General features: G+C 36.9%; 5 protein-coding genes across 5 annotated transcripts; 3 read left to right on the forward strand and 2 right to left on the reverse strand.

Annotated features, from left to right (window-relative positions):
* Window positions 1-6131: 6131 nt before the first annotated feature.
* On the forward strand, window positions 6132-7067 carry LOC137709330 (zinc finger protein 4-like). The gene has a single exon (XM_068448414.1). The coding sequence runs from the start codon at window positions 6153-6155 to the stop codon at window positions 6918-6920; it is 768 nt and encodes a 255-aa protein (XP_068304515.1). The 5' UTR covers window positions 6132-6152; the 3' UTR covers window positions 6921-7067.
* A 1245-nt stretch (window positions 7068-8312) lies between these two features.
* On the reverse strand, window positions 8313-10393 carry LOC137708838 (pentatricopeptide repeat-containing protein At3g14330). The gene has a single exon (XM_068447992.1). The coding sequence runs from the start codon at window positions 10391-10393 to the stop codon at window positions 8429-8431; it is 1965 nt and encodes a 654-aa protein (XP_068304093.1). The 3' UTR covers window positions 8313-8428.
* A 1161-nt stretch (window positions 10394-11554) lies between these two features.
* On the reverse strand, window positions 11555-13590 carry LOC137708877 (uncharacterized oxidoreductase At4g09670-like). Its single transcript, XM_068448038.1, has 2 exons — window positions 13091-13590; window positions 11555-12303 (listed from the first exon to the last, which is right to left on the reverse strand). Exons 1-2 carry the CDS (start codon window positions 13556-13558, stop codon window positions 11683-11685), a joined length of 1089 nt encoding a protein of 362 aa, XP_068304139.1. The 5' UTR covers window positions 13559-13590; the 3' UTR covers window positions 11555-11682.
* A 1564-nt stretch (window positions 13591-15154) lies between these two features.
* Window positions 15155-16542, forward strand: LOC137707709 (uncharacterized). The gene is made up of 2 exons (XM_068446613.1): window positions 15155-16357; window positions 16501-16542. Exons 1-2 carry the CDS (start codon window positions 15155-15157, stop codon window positions 16540-16542), a joined length of 1245 nt encoding a protein of 414 aa, XP_068302714.1.
* A 384-nt stretch (window positions 16543-16926) lies between these two features.
* On the forward strand, window positions 16927-21886 carry LOC137708884 (uncharacterized). Its single transcript, XM_068448045.1, has 19 exons — window positions 16927-17121; window positions 17343-17543; window positions 17637-17741; window positions 17874-17939; window positions 18050-18214; window positions 18460-18534; window positions 18632-18747; window positions 18851-18929; window positions 19009-19078; window positions 19160-19263; window positions 19369-19425; window positions 19581-19724; window positions 19994-20076; window positions 20155-20221; window positions 20303-20369; window positions 20457-20593; window positions 21191-21282; window positions 21431-21497; window positions 21624-21886. The coding sequence occupies exons 1-19, from the start codon at window positions 17092-17094 to the stop codon at window positions 21705-21707; spliced, it is 1809 nt and encodes a 602-aa protein (XP_068304146.1). The 5' UTR covers window positions 16927-17091; the 3' UTR covers window positions 21708-21886.
* Window positions 21887-24988: the final 3102 nt, after the last annotated feature.

A 24988-nucleotide genomic window follows, 5' to 3' on the forward strand; every position in this document is an offset into this window, starting at 1 on the left:
TGCTTAAGAATCTGATGTGAAAGCTTTATGCATCAAACCAGTTCATCCGTATCATCACGCAATCAGGTTCTTTCAAAACAACCTTTTTTATCGCGATATTTTTGCAGCCCTGATAGCATGAACATTCACAATAATGTATGACCAAACTTTACGTTTTTTTAATTTTAGATTCTACATAAATTGTGTACACATTATATTCATAATTGTTGAATAATGTGAATTTGATATTGCCATGAATTGCATCAAATATCTATTCATTCATTAAAATTATATATTAAATATGCCTTGATTTAATTGAAGAAAAAAAAATAAAATTTTTTTAGGGTTCTTTGAACCCATGACCCGAGCCGCTAGCCCAGGCCTGCAGCCTGTGTTGCTGAGCCAAGCCGCATTACCACGAAGCTGGAGCCATGGGCTCTTGGTCTTAAACCCCAAAACAAATCCAACGCCTTCCATGGCATCTTCTCCTTCACGGTTTTATTTTCAATATTGGAATATTATAAATATTGTTATATAATTATCTATATATAATTTATAAATTATATATTATATTTTGGTACGATACGGTAATATCGTGGTAATGGTATCCATTACCAATACTGTACCATAAAATTTCGGTACGGTACAGTATCGTACCATTACCGATTGGCACAAAATCAGTATGGCAAGGTTGGCACGGCAATTTGGCAAAAAAATCCACCCCTAGTTGCCACTTCATCTAATCGTGCCAGAATTTTTGCCTTACACGAAGCAACTTGGGAATGCTTTTGGTTGAGAGCAGTTGTGGGCCATATTCGAAGGTTTTGCGATCTTTACCCCGTCGTTGATGTCCCGATGACGATCTATGAAGACAACGCAGTATGCATTAAGCAGCTCAAGAAGGGTTACATTAAAAGAGACAACACCAAGCACAATGCGTCGAAATTCTTCTTTTCACATCAATAACAAGAGCATCAGAAGATTGAAGTCATACAAATCCGTTCACAAGACAATCAGGCCTACCTCTTCACCAAATCACTACCGAAGGTGACGTTTCAGAAGTTTATACAAGGAATTGGTATGCATAAACTTTATGAGTTGTAACATTGCTAGTTCTCTTTGGAATTGTGTCAAACTCAAGGGGGAGTATCCTGGAGTATATTTGCTTGATCTTAATATACTCTTTTTCCCTACGATTAGGAGCATTTTTCCTACCTAGCTAGGTTTTGACGAGGTACCCACCTTGGGTTGATCATATCCCTAATGATGTCTCGTAGACGTTTCATTTGATTTTGCATTTCTCACGCATTTTTGCTTAGGCTATAGATTTTGTCCCAACTTGGGTTTTTACCATAGCCATAGGGTTTTTTGTGAGACTTACTTCCTTATGCAAGTTCATACCTTATTTGAGAGTGGCGTGTTCCCAAAATCAGTGTCGACGAGTCGACTTCCTCAACCTCTACATGATGCCGAATCTATTTGAGTATTTACACATTCAAGGGGAGTGTTGTAAACTTCTAGTTTAAGTGTGATCGTGTAAATCCTAGATTAGATTTGATTATAGTTATTCTTTCCTATTAGGACTTATATTCCTTGGAGGAGAAGGATTTCTTCTCTTTCTTATTACTGTAAATAAAGGCACTGCATAAGGGGAATAACACATTCCTCTACACAACCCTACAAACACATCTCCCTCTATTTTCTCTTTATGCCGCTGGCCCCCTTTCTCTATCAGTTAAATATAGGCGACAACATGGTAACTATTTTAGTTCTAAGTTTTGTACATAATTGTTTTCAAATTTCATTAGAAAATTGAGTCAAAATTTGAAAACTTAAAAAGTAACTTTAATTTTTCATTTTCGGTTTTTTTTTATCCCCTTTTTTTGGGAAATTCACTAGTTCATTGTTTATGCTCAAGGTCTCGTGAGCATGCAATATGTCAAAAACCCATCGTTGGATTCCTCCACTTTTCATGGCTTCCCAATACAAGGTGGTTCTATCCACACATACAGGGGCGGATTTACTAAGGGATCAGGGTGGTCTCGGGATCACCCGGAAGCTCAAATAAATAGATGTGAGAACCTCCTAGGACCATCCAAGTCTGGGCAGTTGTAGAGAAGAGCAGCAACCATGGCTGCTACACTGTGCAAAACTGAAGGAGGAAGAAGAAAGGTTTTTTTTTTCTTCTTTTTTTTAAATAACTTGGCCTAAACAACGTCGTTTTGAGCTAAGTCATCAAAAAAATTTAAAACCCACGTGTGATAGCACTCACCATCTTTTATTAAAAAGTCAAACAATTTGAAATTTAATAAAGGGAGCTTTAATGAAAAGCTTCCAGTATTGTTCACTTTAATAAAAAAAAAAAAAAAACCATATTTTTACACTAAAAAGTCAATCTTGGTACTATTTATTTTACTCTTTATTTTGTCCTTATCGTTAAAACTTAAAGTTTTCAAACCATTTTCATTAATTTTCTTTTTAATAAAAGCCCATGACTTTTCATTAGTCTGCTTTCAATCAAATTCAACTTTATAAAATATAATATACCTAATTGTCTGCCACTCTTATTCCTCACGCAACCCAAGCCAATGAATGCCATCAACAGCAATTTCAGAATTTCTGTAAGTTTTCTAGTTTAGTGTTAGTTCATGCATATTTTTAGTGTTAGTTCATACATATTTATTATTAATTTGTTAGGATTTTTGGTTTTAGTTTTTTATTTTTTAAGAACACCAATTAAAAACAAAAGGCTGAACAATCACACACTAACGGGTTTTAAACTAAGTTCAGCCTTATTCATTGTTAATTTCTTAGGATTTTTTCATATCTATTTTAGTGTTAGTTCATACATATTTATTGTTCATTCGTTAGGATTTTTTGATATTACTTGAATTGTGTTACAATGTATTTTTTTCTTTTTTGTCGAAGATTATGTTACAGTGTTAGTTCAGACATATTTTTTGTCGAAGTTGTAGTTTGCCATTTATTTTTCAATGTTATTTTCGTTTTTTTTATTCTAAAACTTTTATATTAGAACCACCCTATGTTAAAATCCTGGATCCGTCACTGCACACATATATTTTATCTTTCACACATTTTAATTTTTGGCTATCAAAACCATTAAATTGAAGAATATCAACAAAATTAACAAACGATGTATGGAAAATAAAACAAGCTGCGTGAATAGCACATCCTAATACAATACTTCTATGAAAAAACAGATTATTAATTAATCTTGAAAGAAAAACGAATCCTCTTTAAACATGTGCTTAGAGGCTGGAGCCCTTAGGCTTGTAGTACCTCCTACCTAGCTAGTTATAGGTATGTCGCTGTACTAGTTGAGCACTAGAGGATACGATAACTTAAGAGTTAGTTCTGTACTTTTTTTGTTCTTTTGCATTATCCATGCACAGTCCCACGTTGTCACACATGTTTTTCTCTCTTTCTTTTGAGAATTATTGTTGTTATTTCGTCAAATAATTGGAACTTACAACTCTCCATTTAGCTCTGGTTCTACCCTTATTTCATTGATACTGCTAGGGTTACATATGGAGTTTAGTTCTTTTACGGTTTATTGCTCTTTTATGTTCTGATGTATTGCATACACCAAAACAATCAATAGTTGAATATAAAGTCATAAATAAAGATTCAAAAATTGAGGATTCCAGCGTATAAAAGTAACTAATAATGGATCAACATCATTGCTCTAATGCATGTAGCTTTTTACTATTCCTGTAATCTGACTGAGATTTTATATCAATCAATATTAGAGTGTTCTATTCGTGAATTAAAGAATATTTAAAGAAATTATTTGATGCAAAAAAGATTAATTAATATGTGGTAATGGGAGTGGCAGTACCAAAATTGAATTCTCTTGAGATTTTAGTGGGTGGACTTGTCGGAAATTTTATATATTACAAATATTGGCATATTTAGCTTTGTGTGATCACTACATGCAGGCATATCCTAGCAAAGAAAGAGTAGCTTTTGTTTTTGTTTTCCAATGAGAGAGATGCGCGAATCGAGCCCAAAATTTCACGTGAAACAATATATATACTTTAAACTATTTGAGCCGCGAGTCATAAAAAAAAAAAGGTAGGTTAATGTTAGGCTGGGCGTGCACAGTGAATATGATGAATGAGAGGAGGCTGGACCCATGCATGATGGAGTTATCTCAATTCAAACACTTGAAAAGTGGGATTGAAAGAGAATCTCAATGCGGGACTGGCTTTGTTTGTAATTGGCTTGGCTCTTGCTTCTCTCTCTCTCAATGTAATTGTTGCACTATCAAGGTTTGAGAGTTAGTTGTCCATGTAAGCACTAAGCAGTGGCCCAAAAATCAACAATTTAGGATAGAATGGTTGAGAGATAAGAAAAAATTACATGAAATGGATTCACTGTTATGTGATGTTTCGATCTAATAATATATTATAATATGTAACTTTTTCGTCACATAACATTGTATTATCAGATCAGAACATCACAACAGTAAACTCGTTCTATAAATTATTCTCCCGATAAAGACTGAAGATAAATAGTAGTAGTAATAGTAGTAATATGTCATAATATTCTTCCCCTTTCTTTCTATAATTTTTCCCTCCCTTTTCCTCTTAGTACTCTCTCTGACCTCCCACCAGTGTCCCCCACAACCCCACCACCACCACCACTGTCCTCTTCCTACCTTTTGCTTTAGCATAATTTATCCTCAAAATCTCTCTACTTTTCCTTTTTCTTCAACTTCCTTTTGTTTGTTATTTAAGTAGCGAACTGTTTTGAGATGATCAACTGCATTTATATAATAAGAAACACTCAACTGGTAGATGTCTGCTAATTTCAAGCATTTGCAATACTATGGACTCCAGGAGCTAGCCAATTGTACTTGATCTTCAACCAGATAAATGCTATACTTTTCTTCGCTCATCTTTCTTTTTCTGCATGTTCTTGTTTATATACATGTACGCGACAGATTGTATACAAAAATCACCAGTTGATCTAGTCTTTTATGGTGTACCAATGCTGATTTGTGGTTGAGCCTGGTTTTGGAGTTGTGATTGTTGAAGAATAAGTAATTCCACATCGGAGAATTGACATAATTCCCACGGTTAAGAATATCATCCACATCATATTAGTACTAACCTGTTGGTCTATCTCTCTAAAATCTTGATAGTAATAATATAATAGGGTACTTTGAAATTTTTATGTGACTAGTGGTCTTTTGATAAATTTTCCTGCATCTCCTCCTTAATTTCCTAGGTTCTGGAATAGCATCTGAATTTCGACTAGTCTAAAGAACACGATTTTTCTATTTTATTTCATATTTCTATACAAGATTAAAATTGTCCAGAAAATATTGTGTGCTTCGTGAAATTCCTAGGTCTTTTCTGGCACATAATTTTCCATGTAAATGTGAAAACTGTTTTCCTTGTGAGAATCTGTTGGACCCTGTGACATTTCAAGATGCTGGCCTCCTCTTGTTTTTCGGAATAAAACACTTGAATGCCAGCCCATTCAATCCCTTGTTCGTAATTCTGTGTCTTCCGATGCAGCTAATCTCTGGGCATGCCTGCTTCACGAGATGAGAATCGTTCTCTATAACTATCGACAAAATCTTGCTTACAGTTCGAGGATCAGTAGATAATCAACAGGTTTAGGGTGAGATGAATCTTACTTCCGTAGGAAACTTTTGTTTTGTGAGAGAACCCTGGTCTAAATATTTTTATGACAACTCATAACAATGACGCTTAAACACTGTTAAAGGATTAAGTTTCGAAGCGCTTGTAACATTATATGACTGATTTTGTTAAGAAATCAATTATGCTTCCCCTCTATGCTCCGGAGATTCATTGCTCACCTTTCAAATTATGTTTCAGTAAAATTCAAACTCATAAGTTAAACTGCAATCGATCAAAACATAACAAATAGTTGCGATAGATCAATAAATTTACACTGCAGACAGCAGTATTCAACTATACATGATCTTTCATTTCATTCAGGTAAAGGAGAGTGCACATTACCTCTAACATTTGAGCTTTCTTTGTTTCCAAAAATGCAGGATGTATAAGATCGGATAGAGATCAGATAGTCCTTACTAGACCGGCTTAATCCGGTTATTTCAAGTCTGATATGTAAACTATCCCCCCCCCCCACCCCCTCAACTAAAAGGACAGTCAATCATGAACACATATATTGACCTTGAAGTGGAAGCCTCGTCGGCAATTGACTCTGATGTTAGCAGCCAAATTGCTTCTAACACCTCCAACGACAGCGCGGCTAACTCTTTCCATTTTTCAAATCCCATTGCAGCTCAGCAAGTATTGGAGCCTGCAGTTTCCCTTGACTTAACTCTTAGCTTCAACAATGAGGACTTGGGAGGAAGTGATTCGATAGGACACTCATTGTTGAGCACAAGTGAGAGCAGCAATGAGCCTGCATTTCAGAACACAAATTCTGCGACTCCAAGACTTTTTTCTTGTAATTACTGTCAAAGCAAATTCTTGAGCTCACAGGCACTTGGTGGACACCAAAATGCACACAAGAAAGAGAGGACACTGGCAAAGTGCGCATTGCGAATGAGTATCTTCTCTGAGAATTACGCAAGCCTGGCATCTTTGCCTCTGCACGGACCTTCATTTAGGTCACTAGGTATCAGACCACACTCATCAGTGCATCAAGGATTTGCACCACCAATGAGGCCTCCTGAGACCAGAAGCGGCGCAGGATTTGAACACGGGTATATGGGGGTACCAATTTTATTGGTGAATGATGGGGCGCAGCTGTTATGGCCTGGTAGTTTCCGCCAGGCTAGCGCTGCCGAGACAAGTAACACTACTCACCCAAGTTTTGTACTGACTCATGAAAGTTCAAATTTGAATTTTGTAGACGTGAGTCCGCCGGTGGATGCCGTAGACCACTCTGCACCAGATCTCACACTGAAACTTTGAAAGGTTTATGTTTGTTGCTCTTAGTTTGTACATTGAGAAACACATGAGCCATATGACTGCAAGTTTTCTTTTCTTCTTATTTTTGCCTTTACCTTTTGAAATTGTATAAGAGCTGCATGAGTATGAGGATTATTTCAGCGCTCCTTAGCTTGGATTTGATACAAATTGTTTTAGTTTGCTGTGGTACTAGTCTAACGCTCAAGCTCTAACCAATAAGTAAATACAACGCTAACCACTCGTTTCAACGCTTTACACAATCTAATCTTCTAATTTGAACTGTTCTTTTTCTAAATCCTTAATGAAAGATCATATACGAATATTTAAATCCCTATATAACAAGTGTAACTAATTTTCATTGTAAAAGAATTTTACTTGTGAAGATATTTACTTTTAAATGTTATCACCACTTGAGCTATAAATCTTTCAAAAATAGTTTAGGTTATGCGCTATGGTAATAATTATTCAAGGCTGAGTTTATGGAGCATGGGTTAGCACTACAATTAATCTAGTGGTATTGTTCTCTATTTATAAGTGAGAGATCTCAAATTTGATTTCCTTCAGAATTAAGGCAGTTTCATTAAATTGGTCTTTTCCCTTTATACATAGAGATTAATAAGAATAAGAATAAGAATAAGAATAATAAATAATAAATAAATAAATAACAAAATAATGAAGTAAAACATATTCACCCAAAAAAAAAAAAAAAGGAAGTAAAATATAGGAATCATGAAAAATAATTGTCCAAGTGACCCCTTAAATAAATAGTAATTGCCTTTGGTGAATAATAAATGTCCAAGTGCTTTTCCATGAATAATAAATGTCCATGTGTTTTTCCACCCTTAAACTAAATAGCCTGGATTATTGGTATAAAATATTTTTTTAATAAAATAATTTACTTTTAATTTCGGATATGGTTTCAATTCCGTTTGGTAGAAAATCATATAGACGTTGTGTTGAAGCAATCGGCAGCAGTTTAGAAGCAATCCAGGAAAATCGAAGTTTCTCAGTCAGAGCTGCAAGGGCAAGTAGAAATGAAGAGAAATTTGAACAAAGGGCTGGCAATGCTGCAAGAGTCGTACAGCCATTTGGGTAAAGAAATTGATAACTCGAGAGATGAAGCTGTTGAAACTGACAAAGAGATCGTTAAAGTTGGAGGACGAAATGTCATCTAGGATGGAAAATCTGCAAACCAAACCAGATGATATCGGGAATTTGGCTGGGATCTCTTTGGATAAGCAACATCAGCTTCTAGATGGACAGATGACCACTCTCAAGGATTGAGACCAACTTACCTGAAGATGTAGACGGTTCTGAAGACCCTGATTACTTCTTTAAAATTGAATAAGAAACAAGATGCTAGAACATAACATAATTTTATTATATAATCGGTCCTTATAAGACGAAGAATCAAACTTCACAAAAAAATGTAAACGAGAATCGTGAAAATAAAAAAAGTGACAGTGGCAGAACGTCGAAAGAAGCAAGAAAGAATTGTGTTATTTAACTTATTACCAGTAGTCCTTGCAAGAGCATGCTCCTCCTTTGAAATGGTGGAAGCGATTTGTGTCTCTCAAAACAATCTCTCTCCCTGTAACCATTGAAACTATTTTCACCCAGGAGTGGCAATCTGCACAAATGCGCAAGTTCTTTGTAATCCTAATTGGCATTCCATCAGCAGTGTGGACAAGTGCGAACATAAGTGCGATTCTTTCACTATGTCCACAAACCCACATTGCTTTGGTTTCTTCATTTACATCATGTAGGACAACACTGGTGTCAGTGTTGTATCCAACCTCTTCCATAGCATCCATCAGTTCACTCCAAACCTTTTTAAACTTGGTTGAATTACGAAATTCAAAACCGCCACCTGCTACAAACGTGTGAATTTTGTTCTTTATTTGTATCCAACTGCATCCAGCCTCCTTTTTTATTCCCCTATCCTTCATTAGTTCCCTAACCCTATTCACATCTTCCCACATCCCTGCATTTGCATAAATGTTTGAGAGCATCACATAGTTCCCAGGATTGTGTCGTTCAAGCTCAAACAACTCCATTGCAGCATGCTCTGCAAGAGAAACATTGCCTTGGAGCCGGCATGAGTTGAGTAACGATCCCCATATGCTACCAGTCGGCTTCATAGGCATGTTTTCCACTACATCTAACGCCTCCTTAATTCTACCGGCTCTACCCAAGAGATCCACCAAGCAAGCATAATGCTCAAATGTTGGTGACACGCCATAACCCTCCTTCATATTACTAAATAAACTCCGTCCTTCATCAGTAAGCCCTGCATGGCTACAGCCAGACAACAAAGCTATAAATGTCACCCCGTCTGGTCGGATTCCAGACTCTACCATCTGAGCAAACAATTTCATTCCGTCTTCCATAAACCCATTGCTGGCATACCCTGCCAGCACAGTATTCCACGATGTCAAGTCTTTACTTTGCATTCCGTCAAACACCCTCTTACAGTAATCAATTGCTCCAGATTTCGCATACATGTCGACAAGTGAGTTTAGTACTGGTACATCTGGTCTCTTGGTGGACTTTACAATCTGGGCATGTATCTCTTTCCCGAAATGAAGTGCAGTCATTCTAGCACAAACCGGTAAAATCGTCGTGAGGGTGACCCAACTGAATCCCATCCCTTGTCCTTGCATCCTTCTAAAACAATCCAATGACTGAAACACTTGGTCTCGTTGAGCAAAACTCGCAATCAAAGAGTTCCAAGACACAACATTTCTCTCAGGCATTGTATCGAACACCTTGAAGACATCCACAGAACACCCGTTCTCCGCATACAGCCGCAGCAGAGCATTACTCACCACCTGATCAGGCTTTTCACTGGATTTCACAATCTGGGCATGGACCGCCCTACCAACCCTCAACTCAGACAGCTCCGCACACGCCTTCAAGGCCATCGAAAAAGCGAAATTACCCGGCAGGACTAACCGGCTCAGCATGTCACAGTACACAATCAAAGCTTCCACCAAGAACCCGTTTCGCAAGTACCCGATAGCCATCGCCACCCACACCGACTCCGGCATCTGACCATCTTCAACCCCATCATAAAAAACAGAGCGAGCATCGTCGACTCTGCCGCAAACGGAGTAGAGCGTAATGAGCTTGCTTTTCAAGGTGGGGTTTCGGAGAAGGATGCCGTTTTCACCTCTGTCGTCGGAGAGGAGAAGCTGGAGATAAAGCCTTTGGCCGTGCTCTAAGGATCTTCTGGAGATGCAGGTGTGGAGGAGGAGGGAGTAGGCCTCGATGTCCGACTGGGTGGCTGTTAATTTGGAGGGTGAGGATTCGATCAGGCGAAGGGCCTCGTCTAATTTGCCGGATTTGGCGAGCCATTTGAGGGTTGTAGGTAGAGGTTTGCTGGGTTTCTGAGGACCGTTGGGGATTGAAGAAGGTACAGTTATGTTGGTTGAAGTCGCGGGTTTGGTCGTTGAGAGAGAAATGGCAGCAATCATCTTTTGTCGCACTTTATTCGGATTTTAATTTTCTTGATATTATATACATGGCCGAGTCAGCAGACTTTAAAAAACAAAAGCCAAACGCAACAACTAGTATTATTAGAGATACAATCACAGCAAGTGGTCTAGTGGTAATGGTGCGAATTGCAGTTCCCTAATAAATAAATAAATGTGAGAGATTTCAGGTTCAATACTTCGAGCTAGTCAGTTTGCTTAACCTTGGCCACTGGCAGGGTGAAATTTCCCATAACCCTTCTGGTCCCAGAAGGGGTAGTGGATAACCGTGGAATTCCTCATAGCTCATCCGGACCTGAAAGGGGTGGATAACCGTGGCTTACCATCAATTGTCGCCCTTTTTAAACAAGAACTAGTATTAGAGATACCACAACGTCATACCCTCAAAATGATTAACGTTTCGTTTGGAAGTGATTTTAAAATGACTGAAAATGTTTTTTTTATACCAATTCTTCGTGCAAATCTAAGTGAATCCTAAAAAAGCAGTTTAAGTATTTCATGCAAGAATCACATATCTAGTGCTTGTTTCAAAATCAATTTCACCAAAAACTCTTTTAGTCATTTTAAAAGTACTTCCAAAACGAGCCTTTAATTTTGTCTTTGGAGCATAATAACTAATAAGAAGTATGATTAGAGATGAAATTTTATGAATTCTCCCTAAATTTTAATTGTGAAGTCATTTAGGGAGCGCATGGAAGATTAAGGTTTGAGATTGAATATTTGAGATTTTAAGTTACGGGATTAATTATTTTGAAGTTATGAGATTATAGCCTGGTGATCTTTTCGGAAATTGATAGGTTTATAAATTTTCTCTTATAATTATCCACCTAACTCAAAAAATTTCATTTGAAAATGTGCATGTTAAATCGGACCGCAACATTGGTAAACCGATTAAATCAATTTTAAGCCTTTTATGGTTTATTTGTGGTTTGGAATTCAGTCAAATCGCAATGTGCAGTTTGGGTCATGTCTTGGACCCATAATCGAATCAATCCAAACCGCACCCAAACCTAATTCACGACTAGTCTCGGAGCAGTAGAAATTTAATGACTATTCATTATAATTAATCAACTTTATCCATGAAATCTTTCCTGCTTCTGAAAAAGATGGTTTGCCATCGGTCGTCCACCTTTAAATAAAAAAAAAAAAAATTCAACTTTATCCATATTTCATCACTTGCTTTAAATATTTATAAAACTACAACTGTCCTAACTTATTTAAGTGTTCTTACCAAACTAATCCCGTACGCCTTAAAAAAGCCAAGAAAATTATTACAACTTAACAGGTTTACAACCAAGATCAATGGATTTCTTCACCGCATCCAACACTAACTGCGTTTTTCTGCTAATCTCGGGCCATTTACTGTCCGGACGCTTTCCAAATTTCCGAATGTCCTCAGCATTCCTTGCAAACTCTTGAACCATCAAGGCCTCTTGCGGCAGCTCAGAAATGACGGTAACTTCTCCTGGTTTTGCATCCCACCCGCTATGGAGTTCCACAAATGTTGCGCCGGATGTAAAGTCAAATGAAGCCGAATTCTCTTGGTACGGAATAATGTAGTCGTTGCAATGCATCGAACCATTAGAACCGGTCATAGCCAAGTCCATGGACGAGTGGGAGAGGAAAGAGAAGTGAATTGTGGCGACGGTTTTGTCTGCGGGTTCCCAATGAATTGATGCAGAGCAAGACAAGATGACCCCTGCAGAGTTTTTGAGGACATCAGGTAGAGCATTCACCACAGTTGGTAATTTGTAGTCCTTTGCCCACAAGATGGCCCCAATGCAGTACCAGCCTATGTCCCCAAGTGCACCGAGAGCATCCAAGTTCGGATTCACTCTGATGTTGCTCTCCAAGAAATCCTGGGTTCCTGGCATTGTTGACGTGCTACGGATCTTAAAAGCATAATAACATGTTAAACAAGAAAAAAGAATACCAATTATAATTCACAAGAGAATTCTCAATTCATTACAATATACTTATTGATAACAAACATATTAAGTACTCAGCAAAGTTGTATGGTATGCTTTAACACCCTAGGGATAATACACGCTTCCTTTATGGAGAGTTTTCCAATTTATTAATAATGAGCATATCCGAGATCAAGTAGGAGTGCCCGCGAGATAAGATGAGATAAAATTAGTTAAGGTCGTTTGGACATGTGAACGAAGACCTAGAGATGCTCCGATTAGAAAATGCGATTGTGAAATACAGGCTCATGCCAAAAGAGGTAGAGGAAGTCCTAGGAAGACTTGGAAAAAGATGGATGGAGGAACCGGACTTGTACATATTTGAACATTCACCTAATGACCATTTAAGTTTCTTTGGGAAATCTGAACCACTTGAAGGGGTTTGAGAGCTTTCGAGGGGCTCCGAGCACTACTAGAATCTCAAGAGGTATCAAGCAGTGTTCGATAGGACCTTCGATGACCATATTCTAAATCTTTTAAAAGGAGGCTAAACATGTCAGCGGAGGCCCTATCGATCATATAGTTCTTCATTGCCACAAAATACTTGGCCTATCGATGACATATAGAATTTTCCAAAATTAACACAGAAATCACATAACCCAGAACATAAATTATACCACAAAATATGACACTGAAACTGAATATATATATATATATATATATATATATATATATTATATAGAGAGAGAAAGAGAGAATTATACATACTTACAATGTCAATCTGACCAAAAAGCTTGGGATCAGAGACCAAGTCCTTCAACTTGGCAGTCCTGGGATGATGCAGCCACATGCTCCCATCCATGAACTGTACACCATTGGATTCGCACGCTTCCAGTATCCGATCAAGCTCACCCACATCCAGAGCCGTTGGTTTTTCCAAAAGCAAATGCTTCTTCTTTCGAGCAGCCAACACAGACCAGTGCAGGTGAAGACTTGTGGGCAGGGGCATGTACACTGCATCTACACATGGATCGTCGAGCAGTTGATCGTAGCTCCCGTATATCTTGACGGCTCCGGAGAGTCCACTGTCGGCTGCGAATTTCTTTGCTTTGTCAATCGAACGGCTGGCAATAGCGTAGAGGGTGGCGTTGGGTGCGAGCTTTATGGCTCGCGCTACTTTTCTGGCTATGTCGGCGCATCCAGTGATGCCAAAACGTATCGCTGCTGGATTTTCTGCCATTTTTTTTTTTTCGATTTTTGACCTCTGAGAGTTGAGAGACTGGTGACATGAGGGTGGTGGTTGTTGCCTTTGTTTTAGAAGTGCCACTATTGTTGGTCGAAATTACTTTATAACCTTTACAATTTCATTTTCTTTTTATTTGATGTTCGAGAAAGTCCAGAGTCAATCCGAACACAATAAGATTATTAATCGAGTTAATTTTTCTACATCGAATCTCATATGATTAAAACGCAATAATAACACGATAAACTTATTTGATTTTCGTATGATAAACTTATTTGATTTTCGTAAGGACAAATTACCCATAAGAAATAATGTATACATTAAATAAAAGGGTTTAACTTTATTATTTTACCTTAGAATTAAATAACTTATGCCATCTTATGCAAATTACTAAGTTACACACTTGGATAAATGTTTATGCATGTCATTTTCGAGTTAAGAGTATTCACACGAAACACGAATATAATTTTAACCGTGTTTAACGAGCCGACAAATTGTCAGCTTATCTCATTTAGTAAGCGAGTTCAGTTTTCATGGCATGTCCAAAAAATGCAACTTCCATCATTTCTTAGCTCTTTTTTTTTTTTTTTTTCCTTCCCTTTGTAATGATAGCACTCACAAGCCACTTAATTAGGAAAGTAACTTGTACGGAACAGATTCATTGTCATTGTGACGTTCAGGTCTAATAATATTTTACCATGTGAAGTAAAAATTACACATATTAATATATTATTGGACTGAAATACCACATAACAATGTACTCGTTCTATGTAAGTGTTTTTCATTACCCAAGACAATGATAGGGAGACTAAATGTGTAGACAAAATTTTGTAAACTAAATGACATGAAAGTTGATTATATTATAGGTAAGAGTAATGTTAGGGAGACTAAATTTGGAGACAGAATTTGCAAACTAAATGATGTGTCACCAATAAGAATGAGTACGTATATAAACGCTTAAGTAATAAATCAATCATCAACTTCCATGTCCTTCAGTTTTCTAAATTTTATCTACAAATTTAGTCTCATTAGCATTACTCTTATATTATTACTTAAGCGTTAATAAATGTGTTCATTTCTATTAGTGACACATTATTTAGTTTGCATATTTTATCTATAAATTTACTCTCCTTAGCATTTCCCTATTAACAAATATACTAAAAATTTGTATTTGAGCTCGGTAAAACTCAAACTTCGAAAGAATGACGTTCAATTCAACTGACTAACACTGTGTGTTATAAATCTTTTTTTTTAAGTCCCACCACAGTCAGAGAGATTTTCTGGTCTCTAGGGAACACGACTTGATATACAAATGACTGGATAGTTAAAAAAATAATTTCAACTTTTATAATGATATTATATGTATCGAGTAGTATTTTCGATGAAAAATAAATTTCTCACCACAGTCAAAAGAGTCTTCCAAGCATTTACAAGCTGACGTGGCTATAACGACCATAACAGAAACAAAATCTCTCTCATAAATAAATCCTCCCCTCCAAAACCTCAAGACTTCAAAAACAAAACATTCTTTCATTCCCTCTCTCTGTCTCTGCGACGGAGATCAACTATCCTGTCAATAATCCCAGTATCCTGATGAACCAGCTGGACCAAGACGCCGGAGAGCTTCTTGAATCTCCATTCCCCCTACCCATGGAGTCTCTACTCGCAACCATCATCCTCCTCCCCATAAACAGCCCCCTTGCCCAACAAAAACGAGAGCTCCTTCAACACTGCTCTTTCCAATTCACCGATGCCCTCTCCCTCAAGCTCTTCCAGGTCTCCAGCTCCTCCCACTACCCCCGAATCCGCCGCAAATCACTGAAACTCCTCCACAATCTACTCACCGACCCCGCCGTTCCCCAAATCTCCCTCATGATCCTCAACGGCCTCAAATCCCCGCTCTTGTCCAGTTTTCGACCCAAGACCGGACAACCCATGTCTCAAATTCTGCCCGAAATCGTCGCCGTTGTCGCTTCTCGAATCTTCAGCGGCTCCGACCAGCTGTGGGAAGAGCTCCTCGACTATGTTTACGTCTCCATTACCAGCTCCAACGTCACTCAAGAAGTCCAAGAAATGGGATTCATGGTACTCTGCAATCTTCCAGATAATCTTTTGAATCGGTTGATGCCGGGATTCGATTTTCTTTGGGCGAAAATCATGCACCGTTTGCGAGATTCCTCTGATTTGGATTCCTGGGCGGCGGCTATCCAGGCGGCGTCCAGATTTCTCAAGATTTTGCCGTATTTCTTGGGGGCCGACCGCCTTGGAATGGCCATGTCTACAGTGGTCAATTCGACACACAAGTTGGCCACGAAAGTTGACCCGAGAAGCGCAACGGTGGCTCAGAGGTTCCTCGAGTTTATAACCCAAATGGTGACTAAAACGCAACCGAGACTCTTGCTCAACCGATTAAACTACGTGTTGGAATCAATGCTGATGATCGCGGAGTCTGCGGTGGCCACGGTGATCAGAGAGGGCGCAATCAGAGTACTTAAAAAGATCGACGAATCGAACAGAAGGATTATGAGTCGTCAACTCGAAAGATTGGATCGTGTGAATTTGGATGGGTTTTTCTTCAGCCTGATGAGGGTGCTTGTGGGGGCTGCAAATGTCGAGAAAAACAAGAGCTCTGTTCTTGCGAAGTATTTTATAGACCGGCTTTCGACTATGCATGGAGGGAAGATTTTTGCGCGTCTTCTTCGGAATCAGATCCAAGTTTTTGCGGCGGCTCAGGAATGGCAGAAACGCCATGCAGGGCTTGTTACTATTTGTGCCACGGCTGATGCGTGTGAAGAGGTATATTTTGATTGGAGTATTTTATCATTTTTTATTATTTTTACAATTTTGTGAATTCGAAAAAGGAGATAATAAGTGTAGGAATATTTGTCATTTATTTTTTTTATTTGGTCTAGTGACATTTAATCTTAATTTTTTTGAAGTATGTTCTAAGTTCAGTTTTCATTGACGGAAGTTTATTGTAGTAAAATTTTCATTTATGGGAGTTTGTTGTAGACCATTTTCGTTGACGGGAGTTTGTTGTAGTTCAAATCTCATTAGCAGGGAGGAGTTTGTTAGAGGTCTGTAGTAAAAGGGCAATAATGGACACTGAAAAAGATTATTGGGCCTTGTCGCAAAGAATTTAGGGTTAGTTTCTATAGTAGTGCTGTAACTATTTACACATTTATTTTTAATTTTCGCATACTTTTAATTGATTGTTGTACTTTTTTTTTTTCTTCAAATCATTCGATCGATGGTTTAGAAATTGAGAAAGATATATAAAAAGTAAAAAAGAAAATATATGGATAGTCATATCAGTAAAAAAAAAATTGCTGATTTTGTAAAAGCGTAGAATTGCCATTAAAAACTTAATTGGAACTTGGAGTTCATCTTCTACACGCACCCAACAATTTGAGCACAGCACCCAGTGACGAACTTGTTGGAATAAAACACGAGGAATTTGGAAATTTTAGTCACCACACCCACTCAACAACAACAATGGCGGTTCTGGGTCCAAATCCAATCGTACACCAATGGCGGTTCTGGTTCATCAAAAGTGGCAAGTAAGTTTTGATAATTAGTGTTACGAATGTTAGTTAGTGGCTTGCTGGGTTGCTTGGATTAGGAATTCCGGATTTTGGGTTCACAAATTTTGAATATTACTTGTTTATTCTTCATGAGTGGAAATTTCAGAAATTTTGGATATTGCTATTTCTCCATAAGAAAGTGTGTGTATATATATATATACATGTGATTCTGGTAAATGGTGATTGTGTTGTCACAGGTTATGGGAAACCATGTTGAGGAATTGGCAACAATAGTTCTAGATAGCCTAGAAGATCCTCACTATCGAGTTCGTTGTGCTGCCACCGATGCCATTAAGGCACTCAGTGTGAACTTAGCACCTACATTACATAAGCATTATCATCGCGCGATTCTACGTCTGCTAACTGAAATGCTTAAAGAAGAGAACGACACCATATGGGTAATAATATTTTCATTTTACCAATTTGTTGACACTGAAGCAATTTGTTCCCACATGTGTATGATTTACCATTGAAGCAATTCGTTTCTTCAGGGGAAAGCCATTCAAGCAATTCGTTTCTTCAGCAATGGCTGCACACCCGATAATTTAGAACCTTACTTGCCTCAGTTAGTGGGGGCACTGCTTGCACATCTTAAGGTATGAACTCAAATTTCATCAAATTTAATGAACTCCTTGTTCTTTATCCAGCAGAATCTGTTCACAATGCTTATATCTAGTTTTCTTTGTCAGTTTTAACTTTCTGAGCTCTACTGATTTGTGCATATTCAGAACGGGAATATAACTCTACAATGGGGGGTTTTGGCAGCTCTGGGAGCAGTTGCAACTTCGTCGGAGGTATTCATTGATATCTGTTTTAGCACAGCTAGCCGTTGTATTTTCTGATTTATTTTTATTTTTTCTCGTTTAAAAACATTGGTCTAACCATGCTATATTTGTGCCAGCAGAACCGCTTTGATATTTACTATCGCCACACTATGGATGCCATTAAACTTATCTTGTTCGGTGTGGCTAATGCATCTACGAAATTGCTCCATGCCCATTGTCTGGAGTGCATTAGTTATATTGCAAGTGTTGTTGGAAAGGATAACTTTGCAAACGATGCTAACGAGGTAATGGTTCCTTAGAATTTTCTTCTGTGACAGCAACTACCATGTATAGTTGACAGTTATGTTGCAGACGATTCTAGACACGTAATAACTAATCTGTATTAGTTTCGGAAAGAAAATTGTTCTATACAACCAACAGGTTGTTACTTAACTATTATGTACTAACACTTGAAGAAAGTAGAATTTCTTTTACTGATAGACCTTTTGAATTGATAAAGTTTTTAATTTTTCAATGTATTCCGTGCAAGATTATGGGAGCTCTTATCTCGCTGCTAGAATTTCTGCTGGAGACAGACCACATGGTAAAAGTTTCCATCTTCCAGGTAATTTTAATCTTATTTTATCCTGGAAATTATGCCAATCAAATATATGAGTTCCCCCTTTAGTATATACTTACGTTTTATCTTATTTTTGTTGCAGGTGTTGGCAAAACTCTGTAGGCTCCTAGGGGATGACTTTTTAATCTATGTCGACGATCTGATGCCTAGCTTGATTCAGTCTGCTCAGAATAAAATCAATAAAGAAGTCAACCGAAGGTATAGAAATCACTTCTCAACTTATCTGCAGCAAGGAGAAGTGTTTATTGTTACCGAGATAAGACATCAAACTATACTAATATCTTAGAGTTCATGTCACAAGGGAGAAAGCTTTGGCCTGTAAATTGCTATTCTGCTTCACCAGCCAGTTTAAGGGAAAGTTCTTGCCTTGGATCAAACAGGTTGGTTGTAATTAATTGATGTGGATTTTTGTTAAACAAATATCTCAGCGGTGTTTGAGTGGGATTTGAAATCGTTCAGGTTACTCCGGTTTTGCGTCCACTTCTTCACTCGGATCTACATTTTGAAACTCGAATGCAAGCTATTTCAGGTACTAGTTTGAATTGCAGTTTGGGCTTCCTCTTTGGTTCAATGAGCTTTTCTCGTGACGGTTGTTACCTTGTCTATCTAGCCATGCCGGTCCTGTTGCGTTTAACTATATCTCAAGAAGTTATTTTGGAAGAGATCCAGGAGGAGCTTATCTACTTTATAACAGCATTAGTAAGAAACTTGAAGGTGAGTCTTCCAGTTGGAAATAATAATGTTGGGCAATATCATTTTCGGTTCATTATATTCTTTGTAGTTGATGTAATTAAATTTCAATCCACTATTACATCTCAGGAAAATGATGCAGAAATTTCTGCGAGAGTGTTAAATTCTCTAAAAGAGTGCATAAAGGTTTGTCATATTTTTACTTACAAAGATCTTTTCTCTTCCTCTTTATGCTGTGCCACCAGATTGCAGCTTACCATATATCATATATAAGCAATACTGAGGCTTTGGACTGATAGTCAGTGATGCAATTTTACAAGCATCGGATTTTCCTGTCACAGGTCTCTGGCCGCATTTTGACTAATATACATGTCAAGTTTGTTGTGGATGAGATACAGAAAATCCTGAACGAAAACTCTTCAGAAAACGAAATACAAGAAGCAGAGGGTTTTGAAACTGGACCGCAGGAAGAATCCCGTAATCGTGTATGTTTCAAAAGTTTCTTTTCTCTATTTATCTTTTGTTTTATTTTTTTCTTTCGAGTATTCGTATGCTTTGTAAAAATTTAAACCGTCATTGTGTTACATACTCTACCTTTTTGTTATCTACACGAAAAACTAGTTAAGGAAGCAAACAGACAGGTAGAAAATTCACTTTTAAATTATGTTTCATAATGTTGAAATGGGTTTTCCATTATTGCCTGAAGCTTCTGGTTTCTCTTGTTATAAGGTTTCACGTTGCTTTCTAAATGCAGGGTGATGATCATACAGTTAATGCAAAAATTGTTGTGTTTCTGTTCAACTATTTTGTGCAACAAAGCCAAGAACCTGCTTCTAAGTGAGTGCATTTTCCTCGATTATCCTGTGTCTTCTGTAGGGGTTTTTTTAATATACATATTTCATATTTGGTGGACAGATATTGTTCTACATTCCTTCCATTCCTCCTGAGAGCTTGCAAGGATCATGATCCATGTGTTAGACAGGTGATATTCGTCCTTGTCCTCACCATGGATATGGTACTCTCTAATGCTTCGATGAACTTATGTTTTGCTTTCTCATTGCAGCAAGCTGTACGCGGAATTGGTACTTGTGCAGAGTTTGGCGTTGATGAATTCAAACCTTTTGCTGAAGGTAGCTTCTTCCCATTCTCTTATTTTGCCAAGGGTTATAAATTATAGTCACTTTTGGTTAATGTGGGATCCCATGGACTTCCTTTAGAGGCTGCCAAAAGTCTGGATTCTGTGATTAGACATCCAGGCACATCAAGCTCAAACAATCCAACGGCACATGTGATTGTCGTGTCATCTCTTGGGAGAATATGTGGGTCTTATTTCAAGAGTATTAATGCTCCTCAGGTAACTGTCTCCTCCATCTTTTCCCACAAATATGCTTTCCTTTTCACTCTTCGGACATCTTTTCCCATAAATTACACGATGTTGTGTGTTATCTCTTAAAATATTGCAAAGGCACATATTCTTTGGTTACATCATATGTCAATGTATACGGGTACACATTACAGGACACATTACTATATTGTGAAGAACAAGTTCAAAAATAAAGGACACCGTTATACTTTTCTCAAAAGGAATATAGATCGTCGGGTATTCCTTTACTTTAGCAGTAAAGGAATGTAGGCTGTCCTTATCATCAAATTTTATTGTATCGTTTAGTTTGGCTGCTGATCTCGAGCAGCTATTATCAATCAAGTTTCGATGTTGCAACTGCAAAATGCAATTTGGGTCAAAAAATTTATTTCTTTGCGAAATATGAAAATATATTTAGCCGCATCATGAAAAGCTTATAGTAGCATCTCGACTAGTTGGACTATTTTAAGGGATAACAGTACAATGCTTTAGGATATCTGCACAGATTGTTGTTCTTCAAGTTGGTTGCTCCCACTATGAATTTATGGATTGATTCTCAAAATGTTGTTATTTGATTCTACTTGTCAGGTTGTTGGCAAATGGTTGGACTTCTTACCACTGAAAAATGACACCTCTGAAGCCAAACTCGTACATGCACGACTTTCTGCAATGATTGAAGAGTAAGCAATTTTCATTCTACACGTTGAACATGTAGATTGCTCCTAGTTCAACCATATCACTTCTTCTTTCAAGTTTCAAGTACACGCGATCATTGCTTCGTCCTTAACATGAAATTGAATTTAGTTTGCAAATTGTATTGAATTTCAGGTTTCACGACATTCTTTTGGGCGTTAACGGTCAATATAAGTCTAGGATTTTGGAGATCTTTGCTCAGGTAAACTCTTAGCGAGTCTTATCTCCTCTTTGCGGCTTATGAAAAGTCTATGCAGAATGCCGTTACTGCTTCCTGTGATAAGATACACAATTCGGGCTTTTCGTGACATATAAATATAATTTGTAGGTTGTAGCTGACGGTGATAATCTTGCAACAAGGGATACTGTTAACAGGATGGTTGTTCAATTAGTCCAGTGTAGCAGGCCATGAACGCCTCTGATGTACGTTCAGGTTCTAGGCATTTTTCCTTTTCTTTCTAGGCTGTTTTAGCTGGTTGGGATACTGAGATTTCTCTTGTAAAGTTGTGTTGTGAACTTGTAATATGTACAAGTCCCATTCTTTTGTACAGCGTCTTTTCTTTGGCATCAATCCCGTAATCTGGTTATTCAGTTTTCAGTACAAATGTCCTATAGAGTTTCGTTTGTTATGTTCTTGAGCGCTCGCTGAATGTAAAAAGAGGTGAAGTTAATGATATTGGGCAGAAGTACATCAATACATGTACATACCTACTTTTAAAAAATACTCCCGTTTTCAGTATACATTTTACTGATTTGTTAAATCGCACATTTTTAAAACTCCTATATCACAGTACACTTAATACTATGGTCTAATTTTATTCTTCCTCACTTGGAAGTGAGAGATTTTAGGCTGTCCATTGTATGGCTAAGCTGAACTTTCCCTTATTTTACTCATTTTTTAATAATACATATTAGATACAAGTATCCTTTTCTATGTTTTTTTTTTACCCCAGTTAATGGACTTGGTACACAATAATCAAGCCGCGCCCAGAAACGGGCCAAGTCCAATATTAAGATATATAGTGTGGAAGCTAGACTTGTGGTCAGGGAGGAGCTGAAATGCCTTTATGAGTCTTCCCGACCCTTAGAAAGAGTGAATAATCGTGGCTTGCTACTAGTTGTCTCTTTTTTTTTTTAAACAAAAAAATATTAAGATATATACAAACCCTATTTCATCTCTTGTCACCGAATATAGGGTACTTTTGTTATGAAAAAAAGAGTTCAGTTTTAATGCTACATGTGTTTTGGCTCTTAAATTTGATTTTCACAACTATTTTTATTTTCAATTTATACATTTATTTTTTGTATAACTCAGTACTAAGTACAAATAAAGAAGCAGATGGAAAGCATTGAGGCCTATGCACCTTGGTGCGGGTTCGATTCCCTACGACTCAAGAGATTTTTCAATGTGACCGGCCCACGGGATGGTACACCACGTGTCATTATACAAATAGTGGGATATGTGTGCTAAAAAGTTAAAACTTAAAAAATAGAATTTCACACCACTCCTATTAAAACACGTGGTGTAACACTTGTGTTTCCGTCACAATTAAAAATTTCTCCTACGACTCCCCTTCTCCCTCCTAATAAATTTCTAACCTACTAACATTATTGCTCAACTCAAAAAAATAAAAATAAAAATAAAGTACAAATAAAGAAAAACTATGAAAAATATATTAGGCCCTTTATTAAAAAGTAGTAGCATATGCTCAATTTTTCTTCGGTACAGCATTTTCTTAATTTAAAATAAATATGATAAATGAAGGGCAATGGCAGGTAACAGTAGACCTGGCATTCGTGTCGTGTTGCCCGTGTTCGTGTCGTTTTCGTGTCATACCCGAAATCTTAACGGGTCGTGTCGTGTAACACCCGTTAAAATAAACGGGTAAAATGACCCGACCCGAAATCGACCCGATAATATTAACGGGTAATATGACCCGACCCGTTACCTGTTAAGAAAAATATATTTTAAACTAATAAATAATTAAATAAAAAAACATAATACTTTTTTGCGTGAAAAAAAGGTTGCACGCCCAAACTAATAATTATTATTAACTTTATTAATTTTTCCCTCAAATAAAAAACATTATTTATGAGGATTTGGGTCACTAGAGAAAGGGATTAGATTTATTATTTAGGGCTGCTGGGCATTTGCATTTGGGCAGTGGGCTGGCAGCTTGGGCCCTGGGCTCTCAAAGTCAGTGGGCTGGCTTTGTTAGTGGCTTTTATTTATTTATTTATTTTTTTTGTTTGAAGTCTTTAATAGTTTTTTAATTAATGTAGAAGTATAAAAAAATATAGAAAAAATATATAAACGCTCGTAATAACAAGCTTTACAACTTTCGTGAAGAGCTTAACTTTGAAATTCGCCACTATAATCATATAAATCATAGATTAAAATTTAACCGTTGATTGTTGTTTACATTTACGCTTCATTTTTCTCATCAAATTTTGTTTTTTCAGATTTTTTTTTTTTTGAAAACATGATCTATTAGAGGATGCCAAAAGATGAACGGTTTGGATCGTTGATATTATGTTCAGAGTTTTATGGTTAGTGAAAATATTGCTTGATGTTTATAAAGTTTCTACAAACTATATGACATCGACTCGTATTTCAATTAACCGTAAATATCAAAACATGATATTAAAGATCTAAACCGCTCATCTTCTTACATCCGCCAGATGATCATGTTTTCAAAAAAGAAAATTTAAAAAATGAAATTCAATAACAAGAATAAGGCGTAAATGACAATCAACGGTTAAATATAAATTTAAGGTTTATGGATTATAGTGTTGGATTTCAAAGCTGACCCCTTCATGAAAGTTGTAAAGCTTGTCATTATAAGTGATTGTATATTTTTTTTACATTTTTTACACTTCTACAATAATTATTATAAACTTTATTAATTTTTCCCTCAAATAAAAAACATTATTTATGAGGATTTGGAGGATTTTAAAAATCTAAACGATAATGTAAGTGTAACCATTATATACTGGTAGAGGAATAATGATGAATCACAAGTGTTTATATATTCTTTGACATTTTTCATACTTGTATGTATGTCTTCTTAGTTTATTTTAATTTTGGACAACAACATATTAAATAAAATTTATTATCCTAAACTTTTCAAGGGTATTGACTATTGAGGTGGGCCTGGCTCACGGTTTCCTTCTGGTAGCATGGTTTAAGGCTTTAAGCCTTGTAGGGAAGCATATTTGATTTTATAAGTTGGACTCTCTCTCTCTCTCTCTCTCTCTCCCTAAAATCAAATGTGCATGGTTTTATAAAATCAAATGAAGCAGCATGACTCCTAAGTCCTAACCCTTTGGCCTTTGCTTGACAACCTATGGGTCAGAATTTCCTCCTTCAAGGAAGGAGAGCTCCCATATGATATCCTAGTATTGATAATAAGGAACTCTCATAATAAAAATAAATAATGACAAAATTTTTGTTTTTTTTAACTTATATAGAATAATAATACAAAACTATATATTTAATATAGAATATATTGTACATATAATATATTAATAGGGCTATTGTATTTTATAATAAATCTTTTAGTAATTAAACTTTAAAATTATCAAAATCATTTTTTTCTTAACGGGTCGAAACAGGTTACCCACGTGTTACCCGCGTGTATACCCGTTAACAACCCGTTATTAACGGGTTCTTAACGGGTCACCCGATAATGA

This window comes from Pyrus communis, chromosome 11 (assembly GCF_963583255.1).
Source record: "Pyrus communis chromosome 11, drPyrComm1.1, whole genome shotgun sequence".
NCBI lineage: Eukaryota > Viridiplantae > Streptophyta > Magnoliopsida > Rosales > Rosaceae > Pyrus > Pyrus communis.

Excerpts from the sequence above, each read along its gene's own strand:
- LOC137708884 (XM_068448045.1), top strand. The coding sequence starts at position 17,092 with ATGGCGGTTCTGGTTCATCAAAAGTGGCAA. Across the intron at positions 20,077-20,154 it reads AGCCAAGAACCTGCTTCTAA|ATATTGTTCTACATTCCTTC; the intron begins GTGAGTGCATTT and ends TTTGGTGGACAG. Across the intron at positions 21,283-21,430 it reads CTTTCTGCAATGATTGAAGA|GTTTCACGACATTCTTTTGG; the intron begins GTAAGCAATTTT and ends ATTGAATTTCAG.
- LOC137708877 (XM_068448038.1), bottom strand. The coding sequence starts at position 13,558 with ATGGCAGAAAATCCAGCAGCGATACGTTTTGGCATCACTGGATGCGCC. Across the intron at positions 12,304-13,090 it reads TTTTTGGTCAGATTGACATT|ATCCGTAGCACGTCAACAAT; the intron begins GTAAGTATGTAT and ends TATGCTTTTAAG.
- LOC137707709 (XM_068446613.1), top strand. The coding sequence starts at position 15,155 with ATGAACCAGCTGGACCAAGACGCCGGAGAGCTTCTTGAATCTCCATTC. Across the intron at positions 16,358-16,500 it reads CGGCTGATGCGTGTGAAGAG|TATGTTCTAAGTTCAGTTTT; the intron begins GTATATTTTGAT and ends ATTTTTTTGAAG.
- LOC137708838 (XM_068447992.1), bottom strand. The coding sequence starts at position 10,393 with ATGATTGCTGCCATTTCTCTCTCAACGACCAAACCCGCGACTTCAACC.
- LOC137709330 (XM_068448414.1), top strand. The coding sequence starts at position 6,153 with ATGAACACATATATTGACCTTGAAGTGGAAGCCTCGTCGGCAATTGAC.